The 22,996-nt window shown below is 41.0% G+C and overlaps 1 protein-coding gene across 9 annotated transcripts in view; it reads right to left on the minus strand.

Annotated features, from left to right (window-relative positions):
- Cdc42bpa (CDC42 binding protein kinase alpha) overlaps positions 1-22,996 on the minus strand; it is a 205,110-nt gene that overhangs the window by 18,725 nt on the left and 163,389 nt on the right. For all 9 annotated transcript variants that reach the window (XM_059280686.1, XM_059280685.1, XM_059280679.1 and 6 more), the window contains 11 exons: positions 18,115-18,198; positions 15,913-16,018; positions 14,732-14,868; positions 14,007-14,146; positions 12,764-12,845; positions 10,721-10,937; positions 9,997-10,059; positions 7,473-8,066; positions 5,445-5,542; positions 1,465-1,549; positions 392-515 (listed from right to left, as the gene is read on the minus strand). In XM_059280686.1, coding sequence (XP_059136669.1) covers positions 392-515; positions 1,465-1,549; positions 5,445-5,542; positions 7,473-8,066; positions 9,997-10,059; positions 10,721-10,937; positions 12,764-12,845; positions 14,007-14,146; positions 14,732-14,868; positions 15,913-16,018; positions 18,115-18,198 — 1,730 coding nt within the window. The remainder of the gene's footprint in view (positions 1-391; positions 516-1,464; positions 1,550-5,444; positions 5,543-7,472; positions 8,067-9,996; positions 10,060-10,720; positions 10,938-12,763; positions 12,846-14,006; positions 14,147-14,731; positions 14,869-15,912; positions 16,019-18,114; positions 18,199-22,996) is intronic.

Here is a 22,996-nt window from a genome sequence, read left to right on the forward strand (position 1 = left end):
ATTTATATTACAGAGTTACACATGCCAGAAATGATAACTCTTCCATATACATACAGAAATGAGTGACATTTGGTACTTTATCCACTGTATTCTCATAACTTTGACAGTATTCATTAAAATGGCCCTGAAGGATGCTACTTATTAGTGTAGAATCCCCCTGGAGTTGGAGGTAGACTCCTGAACATTACTCATGCTTGGTAAATACTCTGCCAACAAGCCACCCCGACCCTACAGTTTTGGACCACAGCTGAGTGACAAATTTTCATATACCAAATCTTTCTTCTAAATTGTTTCTAGCTTGTCCTCTGGGTGATGGCAACATGGACAGACGCTGTCAGCATGGACGGATGCTGGCAACACAGATGACTGCTGGGCACGAGTTAATACATACCTCCTCTGCTGCATCCTCTCCTCCTCTGGGACCCTGAAGGAGTAACGCCGCTTGTTGTTGATATTTCTAACCATTTGTTTTCGACTATTATCTGATGTTTCAGGAACTACAAGTTCATCCCCCTCTGTGAGAAAGAAAATAATGACATTGTTTAAATTGTTAAAATTCTTCAAATCCATTTATCTCTATGACACTGCAATCGACTGAATAATATGAACAACTGTGATAATTAAGTTATACATTAAAAATTAGAAAGCAAGCAATAATTTTCAGTGGAATATGTAAAACGATATATGTTGAAATTAGGCATAGCTTACAAAACACAGTATCACTTTTCATTATAATTCAAGATGCTACAGTTTTGCTAGAGAACACTACAGCTGTCTGGGTGTCACGGCTTCGACCGGTCACTTCTCCCCCAGCACCTTCACACTGTTTAGTCTCTCCTGCGGTGTGCTCTCAGTGGCCCAGTCCTCTGGAAAGCAGTCTGCCCTCTGCACAGCCGAGCCATCTCTCCAGCCCCATCGACTTCACTCTTGAAAGCATGCCCCATCCCACTTGCCACAGATTATTTTCTCCCATACGATAATCTGTGGACTCCTGCTCTCAGTCCTTCTCCTGGGGATCCAGTCCTACGCTCTCCTATGCCTCTCCCCACACCGTTTTCAGAACTTCAGAGGTGCTGTGCAGTAGCTGGAGGTGGATTACTCCTCAAGTCCCCAACTGGAACTCTGGACAAGCGTCCATAATTTAGGACCGACTGACTAGGTTCTGTGGTGTCACAGGCACTGAAGACATACCCAGCCATATCTTCTCTACTTACCATGTGCTCCACAGGAAAAGAACGTGTGTCAGAATCAAACACTTTGCTTACACAGTCATACAGGCTTAAACAGGATTGTTTGTTCACAGCTTGTCTTTATTGTCTTGCCAGAGTCTGACAGTGGGCATCACACACCCCAGAGTGAGATATGCCTGAGCCAAATCTGGGCTGGGGCATTTCATATCCAAATGCCTTGATTGGACTGATGTAATATTTCCACTGAATTGATCCTATTAATATATTTTCTTACCTGCCATCTTATTTTTGAAATATATTAATCTAACAGTCTCCAACCCTAAAAGATTTAATGATCCCTCAGTGTTTAAAGGTCGGACCTAAAATAATAAAAATAAAATTAGTATTTCAATAAAACCTTTAAAAATTAAATCATAAACGTTTTAGTCTATTTCTTAAGAATACACTATTAAGACCTTACACTTACCTAAGTCAAAATATAATTCTTTAAAACATCTCATGTTAATAATTCTTACTAGGAAGGTATATTATCATTTAATTTAAACAAACCAACTTATCACAATGATAGTTTAAAGAAATTCTATCCTGGACAAATAAAATCAAGTAGAAATATATAAACCTTAAAATTGGCCATTTAAAAATCATCAGTTTTTAAAGGAACACATTTACTTTATGAATTCTTATCACTAAACACTGAATGCCCACACATCTGGAGACAGAAGCACAGACAGGGAAAGGACCACTGATAAAGAGTGCAGGAGGAACTAGTCATATAAACCAATACAGCCAGATCCTCACTTCACACCATTAAAACTCAGTTCCAAGTGGATCACAGGCACACGTGTAATGAGAAAAAGTTATTATGCACCAAATACTGCACACAGCAACATGTGGGAGTCAGAAAGAATACATTTGGAAGAAAATAAAGGTTGTATCTTTATGGTCTTGAAGTAGGAAAGTTTCTTAAGAAGAGAAAAAAAAATACCTAAACAACAGGAATAACATCTTCAGTACAATTAGTCATTTGTTCAGGGATGACAAGAAGCACAACGTCAGGAGAGCACTCTCCATGGGGAGGTGGGGAGAGGGTGCATGTGGATGTGGACAGCATTCTCCATGGGGAGAGGTGGGGACAGGGTGTATGTGGATGTGGACAGCACTCTCCATGAGGAGAGGTGGGGACAGGGTGTATGTGGGTGTGGACAGCATTCTCCATGAGGAGAGGTGGGGACAGGGTGCATGTGGATGTGGACAGCATTCTCCATGAGGAGAGGTGGGGACAGGGTGAATGTGGATGTGGACAGCACACTCTATGAGGAGAGGTGGGGACAGGGTGTATGTGGATGTGGACAGCACTCTCCATGAGGAGAGGTGGGGACAGGGTGTATGTGGGTGTGGACAGCATTCTCCATGAGGAGAGGTGGGGACAGGGTGCATGTGGATGTGGACAGCATTCTACATGGGGAGGGGGGGAGAGAGTGCATGTGGATGTGGACAGCACTCTCCATGGGGAGAGGTGGGGACAGGGTGCATGTGGATGTGGACAGCACTCTCCATGGGGAGAGGTGGGGACAGGGTGCATGTGGATGTGGACAGCACTCTCCATGAGGAGGTGGGAACAGGGTGCATGTGGGTGTGGACAGCACTCTCCATGGGGAGAGGTGGGGACAGGGTGCATGTGGATGTGGACAGCACTCTCCATGGGGAAAGGTGGGGACAGGGTGAATGTGGATGTGGACAGCACTCTCCCTGAGGAGAGGTGGGAACAGGGTGCATGTGGGTGTGGACAGCATTCTCCATGAGGAGAGGTGGGGAGAGGGTGCATGTGGGTGTGGACAGCACTCTCCATGAGGAGAGGTGGGGACAGGGTGCATGTGGATGTGGACAGCATTCTCCATGGGAAGAGGTGGGGACAGGGTGCATGTGGATGTGGACAGCACTCTCCCTGAGGAGAGGTGGGGAGAGGGTGCATGTGGATGTGGACAGCATTCTCCATGAGGAGAGGTGGGGAGAGGGTGCATGTGGGTGTGGACAGCATTCTTCATGAGGAGAGGTGGGGACAGGGTGCATGTGGATGTGGACAGCACTCTCCATGGGGAGAGGTGGGACACAGACGGTGCATGTGATGTGGTGAGATGGGATGTTGTGTCTTAGGAAAGGAGCAGAGCTCACTGTGTTGTTCAGGTACAGGACACATGCTTGCACACTGCAAAGGTTACATGACAAAAATGAAATGGAAAACTGTGGCCTACCCAAATTTACAAATTTGAGGAGGATATTTTTGTTGCTTTACATAATGTAGCATTTTTAAATGAGGGTTTACATTACTAATATGTCTTAAAATGGGCATATTTTTGCCAGTGGTGGAGCACGCCTTTAATCCCAGTACTTGGGAGGCAGAGGCAGGCATATCTCTGAGTTCGAGGCCAGCCTGGTCTACAGAGTGAGTTCCAGGACAGACAGCAAGGGCTACATAGAGAAACACTGTCTTGAAAAAAAAAAAAAAAACGTCAGGGGCATACGTTGAATGTCCTGGCTGCCATGTTACCCCGCTCGTCTAACCCTGTGGGAGCCCGTTCTCGGGTTCCTCGTGGCTTTACCCAGCAGGTCCTCATAGAGGATGATTAGACCACGGGCCTGAGTGCAGGTGTCTGAGATGGTCTGCACTTGGCTGTGCTGGGGGAGGAGGTCTTTTGCTCCACCCCTTGGTGTCTCTATAAAAACCCTGGGGCAGAGACAGTCGGGGCCCGTTGGAATAGGTTCCAGGCCCTCTCAAGGCTATCCTTTATTTTCTATCTGTTTATCTCCGCGATATTCTCCGCAATAAATCCTTCTATCTAATATTTCCTGCTGCTCGCACTCAAGAAAACTCTGGGGAACTGTGGGGGTGGTTGGGTAAACGCCCCACATAACCCCACCCTCAATTGATGGCGCATGCACCATACACACCAAATACATCTGTATAATACAATTACTTTTCATTTCTACAAAATAGAAATTCCATACTTGTAAAAATTTTCTGTTATGGAAATAGAAATGTTAATGGAAAATTATGTTTTATTTGGCATATGGGAAACCACTATTCTTAAAACATTAAGACACCTACAAAGTTTTGATTTCACATTTCTAGCTATAAAGTCAAGGGATCAATCACTGCCCATGGACACATGGAAAGTGCACTCTCTCTGAGCCCCTTAACCCAAAGCAGAAGGCACTACACGGACATTCTAGGTTGCAGCATGTGCTCATCATGAGAACAATCAGGTTCTATATGGACAAATTTAAATTCAAAAAATTATGGTATTGGCCTGCCTATCACAAACTAACCAACTTAGAATGAACCCCTTCTCAGAAAGACAAATACTGTAGGTTTTCTCTCCTGTGCAGTTCTTTGATTTTATAGATACTTAAAATCATTTGTGTTCCTATGATGCAACGGTAGAAGCACAACTGCCTAGGCCAACAAGGGGAGGAGTGTGCAGGAGACAAGGGTCCTCGTGCTCCCAGACAAGCACTAGGAAAACCAACCAGCAGTGTGCAGGAGACACGGGTCCTCGTGCCCCCAGACAAGCACTAGGAAAACCAACCAGCAGTGTGCAGGAGACACGGGTCCTCGTGCCCCCAGACAAGCACTAGGAAAACCAACCAGCAGTGTGAAGCGCGCAAGGCTGTCTCTTCACAGGAGAGATCCCAGAAGGCTGGGAGCGGAGTGGTTACCAGCCTGGTGACCTTTGCCATATGCATGACCAAGACTGCAACAGGTTGCCCCCCACACCCCCAGACCTTAGGATGTCACGTGTAGTTAATCTACAGTGCCCGTCTGTATGGAAGATGTCACATATACTTTACAAAGAGTTTCAATGTAGTCATGCCTTAAGCTTTTTTGTGCACATGGGACTAGTTAAGTATCACTAGGAAACTTTTTTCCAAATTGTGCTGTATTTAAATATGCCTAAAATAAACTGCCCAGTGTCAGACACTTAAAGTTTGAACCAACACCAGCTACTGTTGAACTGACTTCCTTTTTGCCTCATACAGACTGACACTCTGCCGGTCTTGGTGGTTGCAGAGACCCCCACAGGAGAGGGAGGGGGAAGAAGAGGGGAGTAGTGGGGTTCAGGGGTAGTATGCTTAATGTATAATATATACACTCTTGAAAATGTCCTCATGTAACACAGTACTATGCACAATGAATACATGCACTGAAAAAAAAATTAACCAATTTGGCCCACATTTTAGTTAGTGTTCCACTACCTTTTTGAGAGGAAGGGTCTGTATCCATTCCATGGAGTTTACATCGAAGATATCAACTGCATTTTCACTATAAACGGAGAGATAAGGTGCATTGTAACCTGGGGAAGGAAGGAAGGAAGGCACAGCCTGCTGATTATTGTGAACTATTAAGCCCCAACCACTTTGAAAGATCTATCCCAAGAGTGGAATCTTCTCAAAACCCAAGAGTTATTACTTAAGGATGATGTTATAAATGTTTTTGAAGTGAGCAGAACATAAACCATGAAGGAAGAACTGATATGCCATAGGTCAGACTGTAAGCCCAATACAGAAGGAGTCAATGAACACACCTTGTCCAGTAAGAAATTTCACTGCATTGTAAAGTATTGGACTTTTAAAGCAATACACAAAAACATGTGTTTCCTAGCATGGTTCTGCTACTGTGACCTGAAGCTGTGGGACAGTGTATGATGTGTATGATGCTCACTACACACTTGTGGAAGGAATGGACAACACACACAAAGAGTAAAGCGACTTACATAAACTACAGTTAGGAAGGAATTACACCTAGAAATTCGTTCGCCTGACTCTGACTTCACTTTGAGCGCTCAGGATTATCTGACCACAAAGCAGTGTTCATTTACCCCTATGTCACTGATAAAAATGTTCATTTCAGAAGAAATAAAACACTATAAATGGTTCAATCTGGTGGAGTCAGAGAGAAGAACTCACTCTTCTGAGACACACTCTTTGCCTTACTCACCCGGATGGTCCTGCCCTCATCCTTCCTGCTGCAGGGGAGAGGTCCCTGCCTTCTGCCCCAGTAAGTGTTTTAATAGACTCCTGAATTCCACCCTATTTGGGATCTTTTGGGGCATTTGATTCTATTTTCTGTATTTCCCAAATAGTCCACCTTTCCTACTGATTCTCTAGCTGCCTTTTCCTCTCAGTGTTTAAACAGGCTTACGCGGCTCCCATCACAAACCAAGCAATCTGGATCACACTCTCTCCTAAATGCACCTGTAACACAGCATTCTATCCAACCACTTCCTCTGTCAGGAATCTTCCCTGCTCTGTGAGGGTAGATTGCTGTGGATGATTGATTGATAAATAAAACACTGATTGGCCAGTAGCCAGACAGGAAGTATAGGTGGGACTAGAAGAGAAGAGAATTCTGGGAAGTAAAAGGCTGAGGTGGAGGAGACGCTGCCAGCCGCTGCCATGAGTACCAACATGTAAGATACTGGTAAGCCACGAGCTATGTGGCAAGGTATAGATTTGTAGAAATGGGTTAATTTAGGATAGAAGAACTAGATAACAAGAAGCCTGACATGGCCATACAGTTTGTAAGCAATATAAGTCTCTGTGTGTTTACTTGGTTGGGTCTGAGCGGCTGTGGGACTGGCGGGTGAGAGAAATTTGTCCTGACCATGGGCCAGGCAGGACTGGAGAAAACTCTAGCTACAGGTAGATGGCACTGCATCGATTTCACTCATGACTTCATCTCGTATAGTAAAATAATACGTACTCAACAGTGATTGTTATTCAGTGATAAAAGTACCGAATGAGATACCAATATTTTAATATTTATGGAAAGAGTGAAATAAGTAAATTTAAATCAATGTATACACCTATAAAATAGGAAATGAAATACTACTTCTTATAAAGGCCACATTATATCTTCTAAGAACTGGTTAAACAATCACTTAGTAACTTCTCCAGCCTAAGTTTTATGAGCTAATGTTACTTAAGGATATTATATTTAGGGTGACAATGAAGAGAATGATTTAGGATTATTTTTAAACACAACAATATTGAGATAAAATGTATCTCAGTAAATCTAGATCAGTTTTACTTACAAGCATTTAATGTTCACCCCGTGTGTCTAGGTTTTACAATATATGGTTTATTTTACATTAGCAACATAGTTAGTACTTGGGGAAGACCTTAAGAATAATTAAAAAACAAGCTGTTAGTAAAAAGGATTATATTTAAGGTAAATGAAGAGGCAAAAAGGGGAGAGGTTAGACAAATAAGAAAGAATCTTACAACAAGAGGAAGGATTTGCTGGCCACATCAATTCCTGTTGTCTAGATCTTCGGCCCTGGCAGTCCGTGTATATCCCAATGCTGCTAAAACACAGCAAATACTCTTTGTTGGAGATCTCAACTGCACAGATAGCATCCATGGGTTGATGTGCAATGAATGATAGTGTGTGGTCATTTGAATGGAGCATATTGCATGGACTTCCTTCTCCACTCAAGGGGTATCTGAGAAATCCCGACTGGAATCCTACACAGAGCTGCTCACTGAAGATGGCCATCCACTGGACGTTACATGGCACTTGAATTTCCTTAAACTTCCTGTGCCGGGTCTTGCTCTGGAATAGCTCATAACAGAGGACTTGTCTTTTCATAGCCACACACAGGCAGGACAGAGCTCCATGGCGCACTTTCCCAGCAGTTATGGTTTGACACCCTTTAGTTTCTGCTAGCTTATAAAAATCCGTCTCTCGCCCATCCAAAGCTGACATAGGAAAAAGTCGGACATGGCGATTTCGGCCTGAGATCACAGCAACAAGCTGGTCACTTGGAATGAGTTCAATCTGATGAATTTTCTTATTGTCACCAACTCTAATAATCTCTACAGGAAGAAACAACAACATTAAATGCAAAACGGTTGTATTAATTGTATCTAAATTAAACACCAAAGTATATAACCCAACCCATATTAAAGACAAACACACATAAAGGTATCAAAGTCAGAAATCACAGAGAAAAAAAGGAGGATAATTGAACCCATTATCAGATCATTTAACCCACTGGTAGCTGACAGCTAGTATTAAGTTCAGCACTGAGATCCTGTCAGCCAAGACAAGGACCCCTGTGTAAAGCACGCCTAGGCTTCACAAAGTTTGTTTTCTGGTACTACCTTCTAGGAATTTCAATATAGAGTTCCTATTTTTAAAATCCGAGTAACTGCAACTCATGCTTCTCTTTTTTTTTTTTTTTTTTTTTTTTGCTTTTTTCGAGACAGGGTTTCTCTGTGTAGCTTTGCGCCTTTCCTGGAACTCACTTGGTAGCCCAGGCTGGCCTCGAACTCACAGAGATCCGCCTGCCTCTGCCTCCCGAGTGCTGGGATTAAAGGCGTGCGCCACCACCGCCCGGCTCATGCTTCTCTTAAGGTATTTCTTTTTAAAGTTTTATTTTATGACTACGGGTGTTTTGACTGCATATATGTCTGTGCATCACTTGCATGCCTGGTGTCCAAGGAGGACAGAAGAGGGCATCGGATACCCTGGAATGTAAGTTACAGATGGTGTAGGACACCATGTAGGTGCTGGGAACTGAACCCCTGGGTCATCTGCAAGAGCAGCCAGGGCTCTTACCCACTGAGGCATCTCTCTAGCCCTGCCTTTTTAGGTATTTCTTTGTGTGTACATGTGGCTATGTATGCATGTACAAGCATGTGCCACCAGAAATCAGCCTAGGGTGTTCTTTCTCAGAAGCTGTCTGCCTTAAGTTTTTGGTTTTTTAATTAAAATTTTTAAGTTGTGGATGTGTGTGTGGGTGCATGTCACAGCACGGGTGTGGTGGTCAGAGGACAACTTTGTGGCGTCAGTTTTCTCCTTCCACCTTTATGCGGATTCCAGGGATCAAACACAGGCTTTCAGGGCACCTTTACCTGCGGAGTCATCTTGTCCATGCCCACCTCTGTTTATTAAGTCAGGGTCTCCCACTGGGACCTGGGATTTGATTACTAGGCTAGGTTGGCTGGCCAGTGCTGGGATCACACACACACACACACACACACACACACACACACACACACATACACGACCATGCCCAGCTTTTTACGTGGGTTTTGGGAGTTCAGTGCTTCCATGACAAGCACTTACCAACTGAGGTATCTTCCTAACACTTCTCAAGGTATTTCTAAGGGTAACAGATTCATCACACTTAAGTGACCTACTTCCTCAGGCTCTAACCTGATACAAAGACAGAACTTAAAATGCTATGTTTACGAAACACAAATTCAACTGGTTTTGCTTTATTTCACTCAGCACTTTATTTCCGCCTAGGGAGCTAAAACCTGTTGTGCTGACCCACGGGGAATTGTAGGCACTACCTCTTAAAGCACTACTAAGAATGAGAAAAGTAATCTGTGGTTTTCTCTTTTGTGCCATCTTTAGACATGAGTGGACCTGTTCAGTAAAACAGGAGAGAGAGAGTACACAGAGCTCTAGAACATAAAAGGGGGAACAGAACTGAAAATCTTGAGTTAAAGCTGGGTGTGGTGGCACACACCTTTAATCCGGGGAGGAAGAAGCAGGCAGATCTGTGAGTTCAGCTAGCCTGGTCTACATACTGAGTTCTAGGACAGCCAGTTACATAGTAAAATCTTGTCTCAAAAAAACAAAAAAGGAAAAAGAAAAAAAGTCTTTTGATTTAAAAACACATAAAATTATATCTGGAAAATCTAAGTAACACAACCCCCGCTCTTAGACTTTAGGTTCAAGAGTTTTCTAATCTATAATTTAAAATTACTTCAGTATAATTGGGTTTTCTCTTACCATCTTTGGTGACATGCACGACAAATAATCCTTCCTCATTTCCCAAAGCTATCCTTTCATGATCTAGTTAAGACACAAACATAAAACATTTTCATCAGATAAAAATGTAAAGATAACAGAATAAACCAGATAATGAGAAAATCTGGTGTCAGAGTGACGATAAATAACAAAATCAAAATATACGATTTATATTTCCCCTCAGACTGCAGTGTAAATATGTCATGCCTTTTAAAATAGAACCATCAACTAAAAGTCTGCCTTAGTATCAAAGGAAGGAAATGCTTATTCAGTAACGAGAAAATTAAAAACCCAGTTTGTGAGTATCACAGACGTCATCCATTCTAGAAACACTGTGAATGGTGTTTGAATCCTGCTCACTAAACTTTTCTTGTTTACTGGACAGCAACAGAAGTGGAGCAGTATATAAGGTCAACGTCTGCACACAGAAGCTGCTATTTGCTGGTGACGTGCTATGTATTCCGTGACGTCAAAACTCCTCAGTAACACGTTACACATGAAGGCCACGCTCTGAGAATGCGTTTGCTCATGGGAGTAGGAAAAGGTTAGCAGGTTGGCTTTTAGCACTCGTTCTACAACACAGATCTGGCTCTCATTCATCCCACAAACGTCTGACGGATGCCAGACACCACGTAAACAGTGGTGTCAACTCAAACCATGAATCAGTCAACAGTTATGATAATATGACGACGTGATAAACGCATACCGAGGATTGCAGCCGCCTGCGTGGTTTTGATGAGGGGTAGAGTGCTATCGTAAGCCTCTTTGGGAACGTACACTGAGCGGTCTCGGAATTTGTTTTTCTTCAGAATCTTGTGTAGTTCGCTCAGCACTCCCACCCACTTACTCTTCTCATTCTCACTGTCCGCCAGCATCAGGATGGAACATTTGTTACCAGGTGCTGAGAGCTGGGAAGCTGTGACCTGAAACAATTTAATATTCACAGTATTAGAAAACGCACACCTTTTATGCTAGCTTCAGAGTTATGTTCATTTGTGTAGCACTCACAGTAAAATGAGTATTTATTAAATCATTCCTTTAGCAAACTTTAGCTATTCTGAATTAGGGTATCTCACTGCAATGCTATAATTCAAACAATAGGTGATACAAGTAGAAATGTTACTATCATTTCATGCTCTTTGTTACAAAATGCCATAAAATACCATTAAAATGCATTACACATACTAACTTAACAGGTCACACTTAAAATTATCAAGTATCAGAGAGAAAGGCCCTTTACAAGTATTAACTCATTTACCCTCTTAACAGCTTCATAGGACAGAAGCTATGATTATATACTAATTTTATATACGAGAATCCATGACAAAGAGAAAGTAGGTAACTTCTCAAGGGCACGAAGCTAAAGCATGCTTCTGTGTTCGTAAGCACTACATCATACTGTTCTGAAAGTCCTTGTACTTCCTAACAATCCTTTATATTATCACTAAAGAAGATTAGATCACTTCAAACAGTAAATAAAGGTTTACAAGTTAATCAGAGCACTTTTAAATTACGTGTGTGTGTGTGTGTGTGTGTGTGTGTGTGTATAGAGGCCCTTTATATACTTACATATGCTTTAAACATCAGTAACAATAAAATTCTACTACAAATTAGTCACAGGTAAGTGAGCCTTTACAGATTCCCTTGGGAGCTAAGGGAAAATAAACAGTTTTTGGCCTTGAAAGTGACAGACGAAGTTTAAATCTTTGACCTTCCTTAGATATAAGACTCATAGACAAATAGGAAATAGGACAGATATAACAATAGAACAGCTTTACAAATCTGTACTGTTTACTTCACCAAGATGGCTATTAGCAATTACTGTATGCAATAATGAGAGACAGACAGACACACACACAGACACTGGAGGGGGGGGAGGAGAGAGAGCGAGAGAGCGAAAGAGCGAGAGAGCGCAAGCACATGAATATAAAGAGAATTGACACTGGCCAGCTGACAGCCAGCATCAAAGCCACAGATGTGAGAAAAACATTATTTTGGATGTTCCTGCTCCAATTAAGCTGGATGCAGCCACAGGAGGAACATCAGTTAATTCCTGTAGAACAGTGAGTGGAAAATGAATACTTCTACTAAAGTTTTGGAGTATTTGTTATAAAGGAAGAGACAAGTGAAACACAATTTTAAAAATGAGAGTTTTACAGAGAACAAATGTTTTTGTTTTAAGTTGAGAAATATCATGTGGTAATATTTACTTGAAAATTAAACTGGGACTCAAAAATATTATAGAACATGAAGCATACTTCAGAAGCATATTTATGCATTCTACAAGTCTTAGCACAATTTTGTATTCATGGAAATATTGGATGGTATGGATACATAAATGAGTACTAGGTCTGGGTCTTGTCCTAGTAACTTTATGATTTATACAGAGTAGCAAGACATACTCATTAAAAACAAGTAATTAGGTGCAGGCTTGGTGGATAAACACCTGCTGCACAAGCCTGAGGGTCAGAGTTTGGATCCCCAGAACGCAGGTCAGAGTCAGGTAGGTGTGTCTGCTACTCCAATGCTCCAGAGGGAGAGGCGGGGGTCGCTGGAGCAAGCTGGCTAGCTAGACTAGCTAAAGCAGCGAGCTGCAGGTTCAGAGACTCAATCTCAGTAAGTAAAGAAGACAGCAATCAAGGAAGGTGTCTGACATCAATCTCTGGCCTTCACATGCATGTGCACATAAACACATATGCACATCATACACAATATACATGCAAAAACTCAAAGTCATACACAGACTTACTCTAAATATACAGGGAATATCTTTTCGACTTGCGTGAATAACATCAGAAGCCAAGACTGAACTTACAGAAAATTCTTCATCTCTAAAATAAAGTTAAACATTTAGGGTTATTACATGTTGCTGTATATGTGTGATTTTGCTTGTACGCTCAAATAACATATATGAAGCAATCCTCAAAGCGCAAGTGCATAAACACCCAAGCTCAATGTAAAACGAAACAAAACCCCAGATTTCCCACATAGTGACTGAGAGTACTCAAGGTAATCCATGAGGAGTAAGCCGGCACTTTATACTAGACATGGTGGCTGACTCGTGCAGACACACGAGGCCAAGGAGCACACAGGCGGGAAGGACTTTCGTTAGTCTCCAGAGCCCCCAGTGGACTCTCTTGCCTGCCATCATAAATCTCAAGTGCACTCAGTCCAGCTCCTCTGACACTGTGTCTTCAGCACCTCCACAGGGACTGACTCCTCTGTCCTGTCCTGCCGTCACGCCCCTTGTCTTAAAGTCCCGACACTGACTTGTCTTCACTTTAACAGACAGTTTTGCAGCTCTTCATGTTATCCTTAACCACATGGGCTAAGGCGCTCCCCTTTGCCTTGCCTCCCATCTTTTCAGTCCATCAGCAGGTCTGCCAAATCTCATTGCTGATAGTCCCTGTACCAGTGCCTCCATATTTCACTGTGTTTCAGACACCAACAGGTACAGCTGGAAATGTGCATTCTGAACAATGGGTGTGGCTGAATTAAAGACATGCATGGGATCCATCAATCAGGAGCAATGGCTGAAGCTGTAGGAGAAAATAAAACCTCCCAGGACAGTGCCTGGAGCTCTAACAAACAGGGAAGAGGTGCTCGAGCTAGAGAAACTGATTCTTAACTGTTCGCTGCTTTAGTATGTCGTTGGGGGTTAGTGGGAGATGGTATCCCGTGACTTTCATGGAACCACTGCACTTTAGATGATGACAGGTGAGCATGTATTTAGGACTCTTTTACTACATAACCTTTAGACTGGTCTTTTAGAGCCAAACTTGTATAGCTCCACACACTCAACACATAAACCAACTTGCCCAACCACCCCACCTCCCTACTTATCTAGTATGTCACAGTAGTCATAAGGCTAAATCTGAAAACTGACCCCAAATGAAGTTATTTAATGCAAAGCACAGTAACATAAAGGAAAGACCATAAAGTTCACTTCCTATGCTGAGATGACACATACATCCTCATCCCATGAGGCTTACCTCATGTCAATCACTTGACTGATGACAGAGCTGGGTTGAGATGTCTTTCCTTCCGCAATATCGTAGAGAAATAGTTTGAAGTCACAGACCACAGCCAGTGCTCTCTGCCACCCTTTCTTCACTCCCGCTGGCTTAGGGATCTTAGTTTTGTTTCAGACAGACAGACAGACAGAACTCCAGTGAGAATGACAGCGAGAGTCTCTGGCTCGTGTGAATTGCAGGGGACACCCATAGGCTGTGCTTTTCAGTTGGTAAGGCAGCAAGTGGGACATGGTGCCATTAGTCAGGGGACAGTGGGAACACACTCTTCAGAGCCTGGATGGCTTTATAAGCTTGAAATGTCATTTCAGACTGACAACTCACTAAAGTAAAATCTACTCATGGCTTTTAGAGAAACGGCATAAAGGGCAACTTTGGTTGTAAGATGAAACTGATATTCAGTTCCTGCTGCAGTTGTACCCAGGATGGCAGTAAGCTTATGTCTGGATATTTTCTAACTTATGCCTCAACTGCATTCCACCTCTCAGGCAAGACCAGAGGCCCGAGGCTCTGTTATGATGATTTCACATTTGTAATCTCAAGATACAGAGAGTACAGAAAACTCTGTGATATTTTAGATTTCCAAATAATTATGACTCTGGATAAAATATTATTTACATGAGTTTGATTCATTAACTTTTCTGTCAAGTGCTGTGCTCACTGAGTGCCTGAACAGAGGTACTCACCCTGACATGGCCCTCATACGCTGTCCCCACTCCCTTCTGTGGGTCTATACCAAGGGGACCCTTAGTCTGCTCAGGAGGAACCGGACAAGCAGTCGGAGCTTTGTTCACACACGTTATATGACACGAGAACCCACACACTTTTGGAGAGAAAAAGGACATAATTTAGGTAAAATTCATTTTAACAACAACAACAAAATTCACTGGGCACTGAGTGCATCCGTGGTGCTAGTTAGCTGAATGCTTATTTTCTCCTTTATTTTAAACAACCGTTTTATCACTAGGGAAACAGATCCAGTTACTTGTAAGTCAGAAGTTCACTGAGAAGTAGTAAATGTTTTTACTAATTATATTATTATTCTCTTTAATATTAGTGATCAACTTGAGAAGCAAATGGGTAAAAGACAGAACAAAAACTAAATAAACAAAAAAATCCCAACCTTGTTAAACAACATGGCTGCAAAGTGGTCTCTGGAGGTTTTTTCTAGCTCTTTTCCCTATTACAACTTCTTATCAGCCCCCAATTCTCTTGCAAGAGTTACTAACGAACATTCAGCTACTTGATGTCTATCAGCAATGTTGAATTAATATGTGTGCTTTGCATGCATGTATATGTGTTTGCATGTGTGGGAGTACATGTTCACAAGTGTGAGGACGTGAAGTCCAAGGCTGATGTCTAGCATCTTCCTCCATCTGCCACATATCACTTCATTTTCTGAGGCCAGGTCTCTCACTGAACCTGGAGCTCGACACTTCAGTGGGTCCAGCATGCTAGCATCCTCAAAGATCTCCTGTTTCCAGCTCCTGAGGGCTGGGATTACATGTGGGCACCCTGGCATCAAACTCCGGTCCTGATGCCAGTATGGTAAGTCCTTTATCCACTAAGCTATCTCCTAGGGCTCTATGTCTGGCAACTTTTACCGACTGTTTGAAAACAAGTGTTTCAGTGACTATAGAGACATAAAGAAACGTTTGGAGTTGTAACCTCCACACTTTCACTAGCAGATAGGCTAAGAATCAACTTTACGGAGCGTTTCCTATCATCTAAATTATAGCCACGTGCTCAGTCACAGAGGCGGCAGCAGCAGTGACGGCATTCAAACCCATCTGTTTGCTTAGGGCTTATAACCACATGGCAACAGTCCACAGCCAAGAAGCTGTGCCTTCCTTCCTGCTGTTCTTACCTTCACAGGAACAGCCCTGTCTTATCAAACCAACCATCAAGGAGGTACACTGGTGGCACTTTGTAGGGGCAGTGAAAGACTTCACGAAAAACTGATGAGTCTTGCGCTGCAAAATAATTGACAGAAGTTAATCCTCCCACGTCTTACTGCACGTCCACGTGACCTGCAGGCACTTCTCACGCACCAGACAAACCTCATGCACACTGCACACCTCGTACTTTCTGAGTGTTCTTGACTATAACTTTTAGTGTTGGATTGCTTTTGCTTTGTCAGTGACTTCTTTTACAAATGCTGGCTCTTTTATTCTAGTCTTTGTTAGCCATCTTTTACTTGAACCCTTTCTATTTCTTTCCTGAGTTACTGACTGAAATGAGAGACTTACATCTCTAAGTCAGTCTGATCTTGAATTTCTTAGAGTTTACATTTCTGAAACACCCCTTTAATTTCAGCGTTCTCTTGAATTCTTTCATCTGTCATTTCAAATCTTTCTTTCTCTCACATCTTTAAAAATACTACTATTATTATTACTATTTTGGGGGGCCAGGGTGTGTGTGTAGGTGCTACAGCACTTGTGGAGGTTAGAGGAGAACTTTCAAAGGTCAGTTCTTTCCTTGCACCCAGCTGAGACAGCACATCCTACTGTTTCTGTTGCTGCACCGTGGACTCCAGGCTAGCAGCCCTTGAGCTTCCAGAAGAGCCTCCATCTGTCCTTCTGTCTGCCCTAAAGTTACAGATGCACACCACAGCACCTGTCTCTTCACACGGGCTCCGGGGAAGCTGGGGCCATCAGGCTGCACAGCCAGCACCCCCAACAGGGGCAGCAGCTCCCGCCTGCCTGACATCTTCATTTCTGCGCTTTCCCATCTCCAAGTGGTGATTTAAGTTCCTACCATTTAAATAAGTTCATCTCTTTGGAAACTAAACATCCTGAGCAAGTTTTAAGTGTTTTCTTGCATCCTTTACTGAAGCTTTTCATCTCTAGTTTGAAGAAATTTTAAGTCCTTATTTCTTTAAAAACAGGCTTTTATTTGTGTTTCTGTGTTACTGTATATGCCAAGTGTGCGAAGGTGCCCTTGAGGTCAGAAAGGGCATCAGATCCCCCAGAGATGGATTATGGCAGTTGTGAGCTGCCCGATAGAAGTGCTGAGAACGAAACTCAAATGCTCTTAGCCACAGGGCCGTCATTCTAGACCCTCTCTATTTCTTTAACTCCACCTCTCTCCTACTGAAAGTCAGATTATATTGTGTAAATGTCGACACCATTCCTGTCATGTATCTTAACTTTCAGATTTTTCATCTCATCTTCTAACAGACTTGTTTTTCTACTGTATCTATTCTTCTCTCTCTGTTATTAAAGCCCCTTATGGATTTCAGGAATTATATTCTTTTGTCAAATTCTTCTAGATTATTTTTTCTTACCACTGCTCTATCCTGTCTGACATTACCCATCTCTGTAAGGATATTTACTATGTTTATTTTAAATCCGTATTCTTCTGGTTTCATTATGTAATGGTATGTGGTTATTATTTTTTAGCAGACTTTTTTTTTTGGGGGGGGGTCAAAACAGTTTTTTTCTGTGTCGCTTTGTAGGCTGGCCTCAAACTCAAGAGATCCATCTGCCTCTGCCTCCCAAGTGCTGGGATTAAAGGTGTGCGCCACCACTACCCAGTTCTTTTCATACTTTTAAAAATTAATTTCAGATCCACTGACCTCATTCACTTGTAACGTATTCAGTTTACGCTCTGGGGAGGAAGATCATTGACTGACCTCCCAGTCTCTAGAATTTCTCTGCATAGACTTAGACAAGGAGCTCAGTCTTCATGTCTTGTCATATACAACGCCTTAGTCATAGTAGGATGGAAGGGAGAGATCCACCTTTATTGTTTGCTGAGCATTGCTCTTTGTTTATGATTAAACTCAGACTCATATTCTGACAAGGGGCTTCAACTTAATGCTTTTATCAGGCAACAGAATAACGCTTCCTCTCGTAGGCTTGGAAACACATAATTTAAGAATTAAATATACTATACACTCCTCCCAACATTCAGAATGGTATTTACATTCATTATCGAATTTATTTTCTTCCCAAGTTTTTTATTTTATAGCTTTGAGGAAGTCAGTAACAGACCCACAGCAAATATCCAGAGTAGAAGAAACCCACTCTCATGCTTTGGAACACACTGTGCTTAGATCAAATACTACCTTAGGTGGGAAGGCAGCTGAGGCAGGGCATCCCTTTTTCCTTAAGGTTGGCGTGTGAGATGGAAGTGGAGCACAGTCTGCAATCTGAATCCCGGGCAGAAGAGGAAATGAATGTCGTGAAAAAAAATCACTTTATTTAGAAAACAACTAGAAAGAGCCCAGAGTAAATAAGCCAAACAACATGTCAACAATGCTAAGGAAACACTGCCTCAGCTTCCTGAGGCTCCAGTTTCCACAGAACTATACTTCAAGTCTGAGCTCAAGATATTTATAAATGAATTATTTTTTCTCAATTACAATCAGTTCAATTTGGAAATTTAAAAAGAAGTTAGAAAATAAAACCCACAGAGAGAACAAAAATCATAGCATGTAACTTACACAAAAATGAAGATATTTTCACATTCATTCAAATTTGTCACATTAAAAGTAACTGAATATTTAGCAAGATTTATGATTTGAGTATTTAGAAGATTAGTTTTTAAACAACTTTTTACTGTATGTGAATTTGTGTGTGTGTGTGCGTACGTATGCATGATGTATATGTGTGAGTTAGATGAATGCGTACATGTAGGGGTCAGAGGACAACTTTGTTAACTCATTTCTCTCCTTCTAACTTTATGTGGCCTCAGAGGTTTTCCCAGCAGATGCAGAACTTGCTGAGATATCTCACCAGTCCTAGAAGACTCTTTTTAACTATATATTCTATATATGGAACTCAAGTATTCTATATATGGAATATAATTACCTAGATTTGAATATATGGAGATAAGTGAGACTTTTACACAGAAACTAATTTTAAATAAAGGAGTTAAAATTATTCGATATTATTGGAATTATGAATTTAATTCAAGTTTAGTTATAAACCATATCTTTAGTGTAAGTGAAGTAAAATCTACTTTATTAAGTCTTGTGTTTCTTTAAATAAAAGAACCAGTGACTTTACTGGATGTTACTGTGGGGGAGGAGGGCACATGGCTTAATTAGCAAGGTAAAAAACAAAAAACCAAAACCAAAACAAAAGACGGTAACTTCTTTTTAGGATGCCAGGCAAGCACACAAGGAAAACAAGTTAAGCCTTGTATAAAGTCACAGAGTATTAAAATATTAAGAGAAAGTTGGGTAGTCTTCTGCTTCTAACCATAACCTCTAAAACTAATCATATATAAACTATAACCTTGATGTGTAATTTGATTGAATGTGTCAGTTTTTTTGTAAATTTTGAGTTTATATTCTATTTAAATTTTGTTTACTTTTGAATAACTTGAAAAAACAGAGCCCAACCTATAATTTAACATTTGAGAAGATAAATATAAAAGATCAAAGAGGAACACTGAAAAAATCTATGCAAAAGATAATAAACATAATAGCAAACAAAACTGTCTAATATTAGAGTTCTACAGAAAGTCCTAGAGAAGTTATTAAAATTAAAGACTCAAGCAGAGGTGCTGGATAAAAGATCAACAGTACCTAATAAAAACTGCATTCAACTGGACCTCACTCACACAGCAACACACAATTCAGGGCACCAGAACAAATCAAAAGGCAACACGGAACACAGTGAAGGCAACGAACTCTACTGAAGAATGGAAAGAAGTAACTACTGTGCATCGCATGCTCAGAAGTGGAAATGCCCGCTACCATGAAGATGTCAGTTTCCCCCTTGTAAAGCTATAAAGTCAATGTAATTCTAATACAAAGACTCACAAGGAATTTGACACACTAACACTAAAAGTAGTATGCAAAACTAAAGGGTCAAGAAGAAGAACATGGTGGCTATGAGTGGCACCCAAAAACTGTTTTAGAGCTACTGTAGTGACCAAGAAATGTGGAATCAGTGCAAGAATAAGCAAAAGGGGGCTGGAGAGACGGCTCAGAGGTTAGAGCACTAGCTGTTCTTCAAGAGGACCTGAGTTCAATTCCCAGCACCCACATGGTGGCTCACAACCATCTGTAATGAGATGTAGCACCATCTTCTGGCCTGCAGATGTACATGCAGACAGAACGAGGTATACATAATAAATAAATGAATCTTAAAAAAAAAAAATTGCAATAAAAAAAATAAGCAAAAGGACAGAAAAGCCCACAACAGACCCACAGATCAAAGAAGAGATACTACTGCAAAGGAGTGAAATATAGGGGACTCAGCTGTTTATATGGGGAGAAAATATTAGAATCCCATTTCCTACTCCACAAAGCAATAAATTTCAGTTTGATTAAAGTCTTAAATACATAAAAGCAGTAATTTAAAATTTTAGAAGATAACATGGAAGAAAAATAATATTTTCATAAAGAAAAACTACTTTAAAATCCATAAAAACAGAAGTTAACACAAAATTTAAAAATTATCCTCAGACTGGAAAATGCTTGCAAGCAATATGCCCAGCAAAGAACTATGACTTAAAAAAGAACATTAAACAAAACAATAGGAAAATTAATAGAACAAATGGACAAAGGACATCAACAGGCAAATCATTAACAGCCAATGAACATATAAAAAGATGCTAAATACAATTAGAAAAGAGAAACCCAAGTTAATATGAAAATGGTACTTCACACCCATCCAACTGGTAAAAGTTAGTATCTGATTGTACCAAGGGTTGGTAGGAATGTGGGGAAATGGGGAACTCTCACATGCTGCCAGGGGGAATAAGAATGGATCCAGGCACTGTGGAAAACATTTGGAAAGATCTAGTTAAAGTTTAAAGTGTATATAACACACAACTAGTTTGCACTCAAATTGCCCATCTGCACAAGCAAAAACACTAATACCCCCCCAGGACTAATTTTAGCAATAAAGGGCTAGAAGCAATGTAAGTATCCCACAACAGAATAATATTCATACATAGTGAGAGCAGTGCATTTCATTACAGCAGTTATTATTACCATTGTTTTGCAAAGCTCTAAATCACAGTTGGTTGCCAAAACACAAACAAAACAAAAAATGGAAAGAAATGTGGTCCAGATCCAGGGCAATTCACAAAGATGATGCCACCATGTTGCTCTTCCTGGGGGTGACTGATGAGACCATTACCCAATACCTTTGGCTTAAAGCTTATAAAGCAGATAGAATGAAGGAACTAAATGCACATTCTTCCAACTAGAATGCCAAATGGTCTTTAGGGAGAAAACTGACCAATGGGCTGCTTAAAGTAACTGACTGATGTGAATTATTAACATAACATTAAAAAGCAGGATTTAGTTGAGTGAGTACCCACGGCTGATTGAGCAGTTAGAATAAACTACCCAGCTGCCACAGTTGTCCAGTTGTTACAGTAACAATTGCATTATAGAGCTGTGTTTATGATGCAATGAATTAGTTAGATCATGCTCATATAAAACAGTCAACTTTTGCTCAATATGGAGAATTATTATAATCTGGCAACTTTGCAAGAATTACAGAATAGTAGTGGCAAACACCAGGAACGGCCCTCTATGGGGACCCAGAAAGGCCTCTTAGGGTGGTGGGCACAGGCCACCATTCAAACAAAGAAGTAAGGGTTTGGTGAGAATAACTAACACAGTTACTAATCAACTTAAGTCTTTCATTCTTAGATTTTAAAAATTGGAATTACAGAGGGACGCTACATATGTATGTGTGGCCAAGATGATTCCATAAATTGGTTTGCTTTTAGAAGTTCCAAGTTAGGCCTGACTCCCACATTCTTCACTGCACACCCGGGCCTCTATGTTCTACCAAGGTACCTCCATGACAGAAGCACTCAAAACAATAAGGATCATAGAGGCCAAGTTAAATTTTCTAACAGTGAACCTTGAACAAGAAGAGGAAAGTACAAGATTAAAATGAGACTCAAGACAAATTTGCCCAGTTCACAGGTTTATTTGGGGACAGTTAAGGAGAAGGCAATCCGATCAAATTATTAGCTGCATAAAGCAGGGGTGTTTTTTTCACTTCCTAAAATTCTCCCCTTTCTAGTGTCTATATAATTATATAAATTGCAAGGTGAATAAGCAGTCCTGAAATATTTTTCAACAGAACTTAAAAATGACTCACATAAGATTTTATGGAGTGTGCAAGTAGAAGATTCATTATACACAGAAAACTGTGTTATTTTAAGGATAATCTAAAATTTTGTGAGTTATCATTAAAGCCTGGAGCCCTAACGCTCAACGGCAAGACAGAAAATTTATAGGAATAAACGACCAAATGACTTTTACCTCTAAGTCTTACAACTTCAGTATCTCTAAAACAAAGGGCAGAGAGCTTGCTGTTCTCTACCAATACTGGCTCAACTCTTACAGCAGGCCTGGTCCCTACGTCATGAGAATGAGAGCTAACAGAAGGGAGCGCTGTTCTTATACTGTCCAGTGGTGGGATCACAACATGCAGCCACACCACTTTCTCGGTGTGTGAGCAAACAGAAGTTTCTATCCCAGAACTGGCAGCCTATTAAGCACATTCCATGTGTCAGGGATCAAACCAGATCAGACGCTGAAACATTTATCAGCATGTTTTGTGATCCCACGACAATATGACAAGGCAGTGAGATACTAGAGAAAGTGATCCATTATCAGTTTAATTTGTGATTGTTCACTCAAATAACCCTTGAGTCCTTTAATATACATCTTTGTTCTTTTGAAGAATCCTTGCCATGTATTAATTTCTTTTCCTATTATCAGTTTTCACTAATTAGTGACAATGAAAGAGAACAAAAATGAGGAGATTCAAATAGTTTTCTTAGTTGCTTTAAGTAAATCCTGGTTATATGGAGAACACCGTTATATTTTAGAAAGATAAACCAGTATTAATTATAATAAAATAGAACAACAAAAATCACTCTCTGTGCTTTCTAGAGCTGTATGCTCTTAAACTAAGAATTTCACTTAAAATCAAATGAGTTTCCTTTTTAAAGAAACTAAGTAG

Source organism: Peromyscus eremicus, chromosome 15 (assembly GCF_949786415.1).
Source record: "Peromyscus eremicus chromosome 15, PerEre_H2_v1, whole genome shotgun sequence".
NCBI classification, from domain to species: domain Eukaryota; kingdom Metazoa; phylum Chordata; class Mammalia; order Rodentia; family Cricetidae; genus Peromyscus; species Peromyscus eremicus.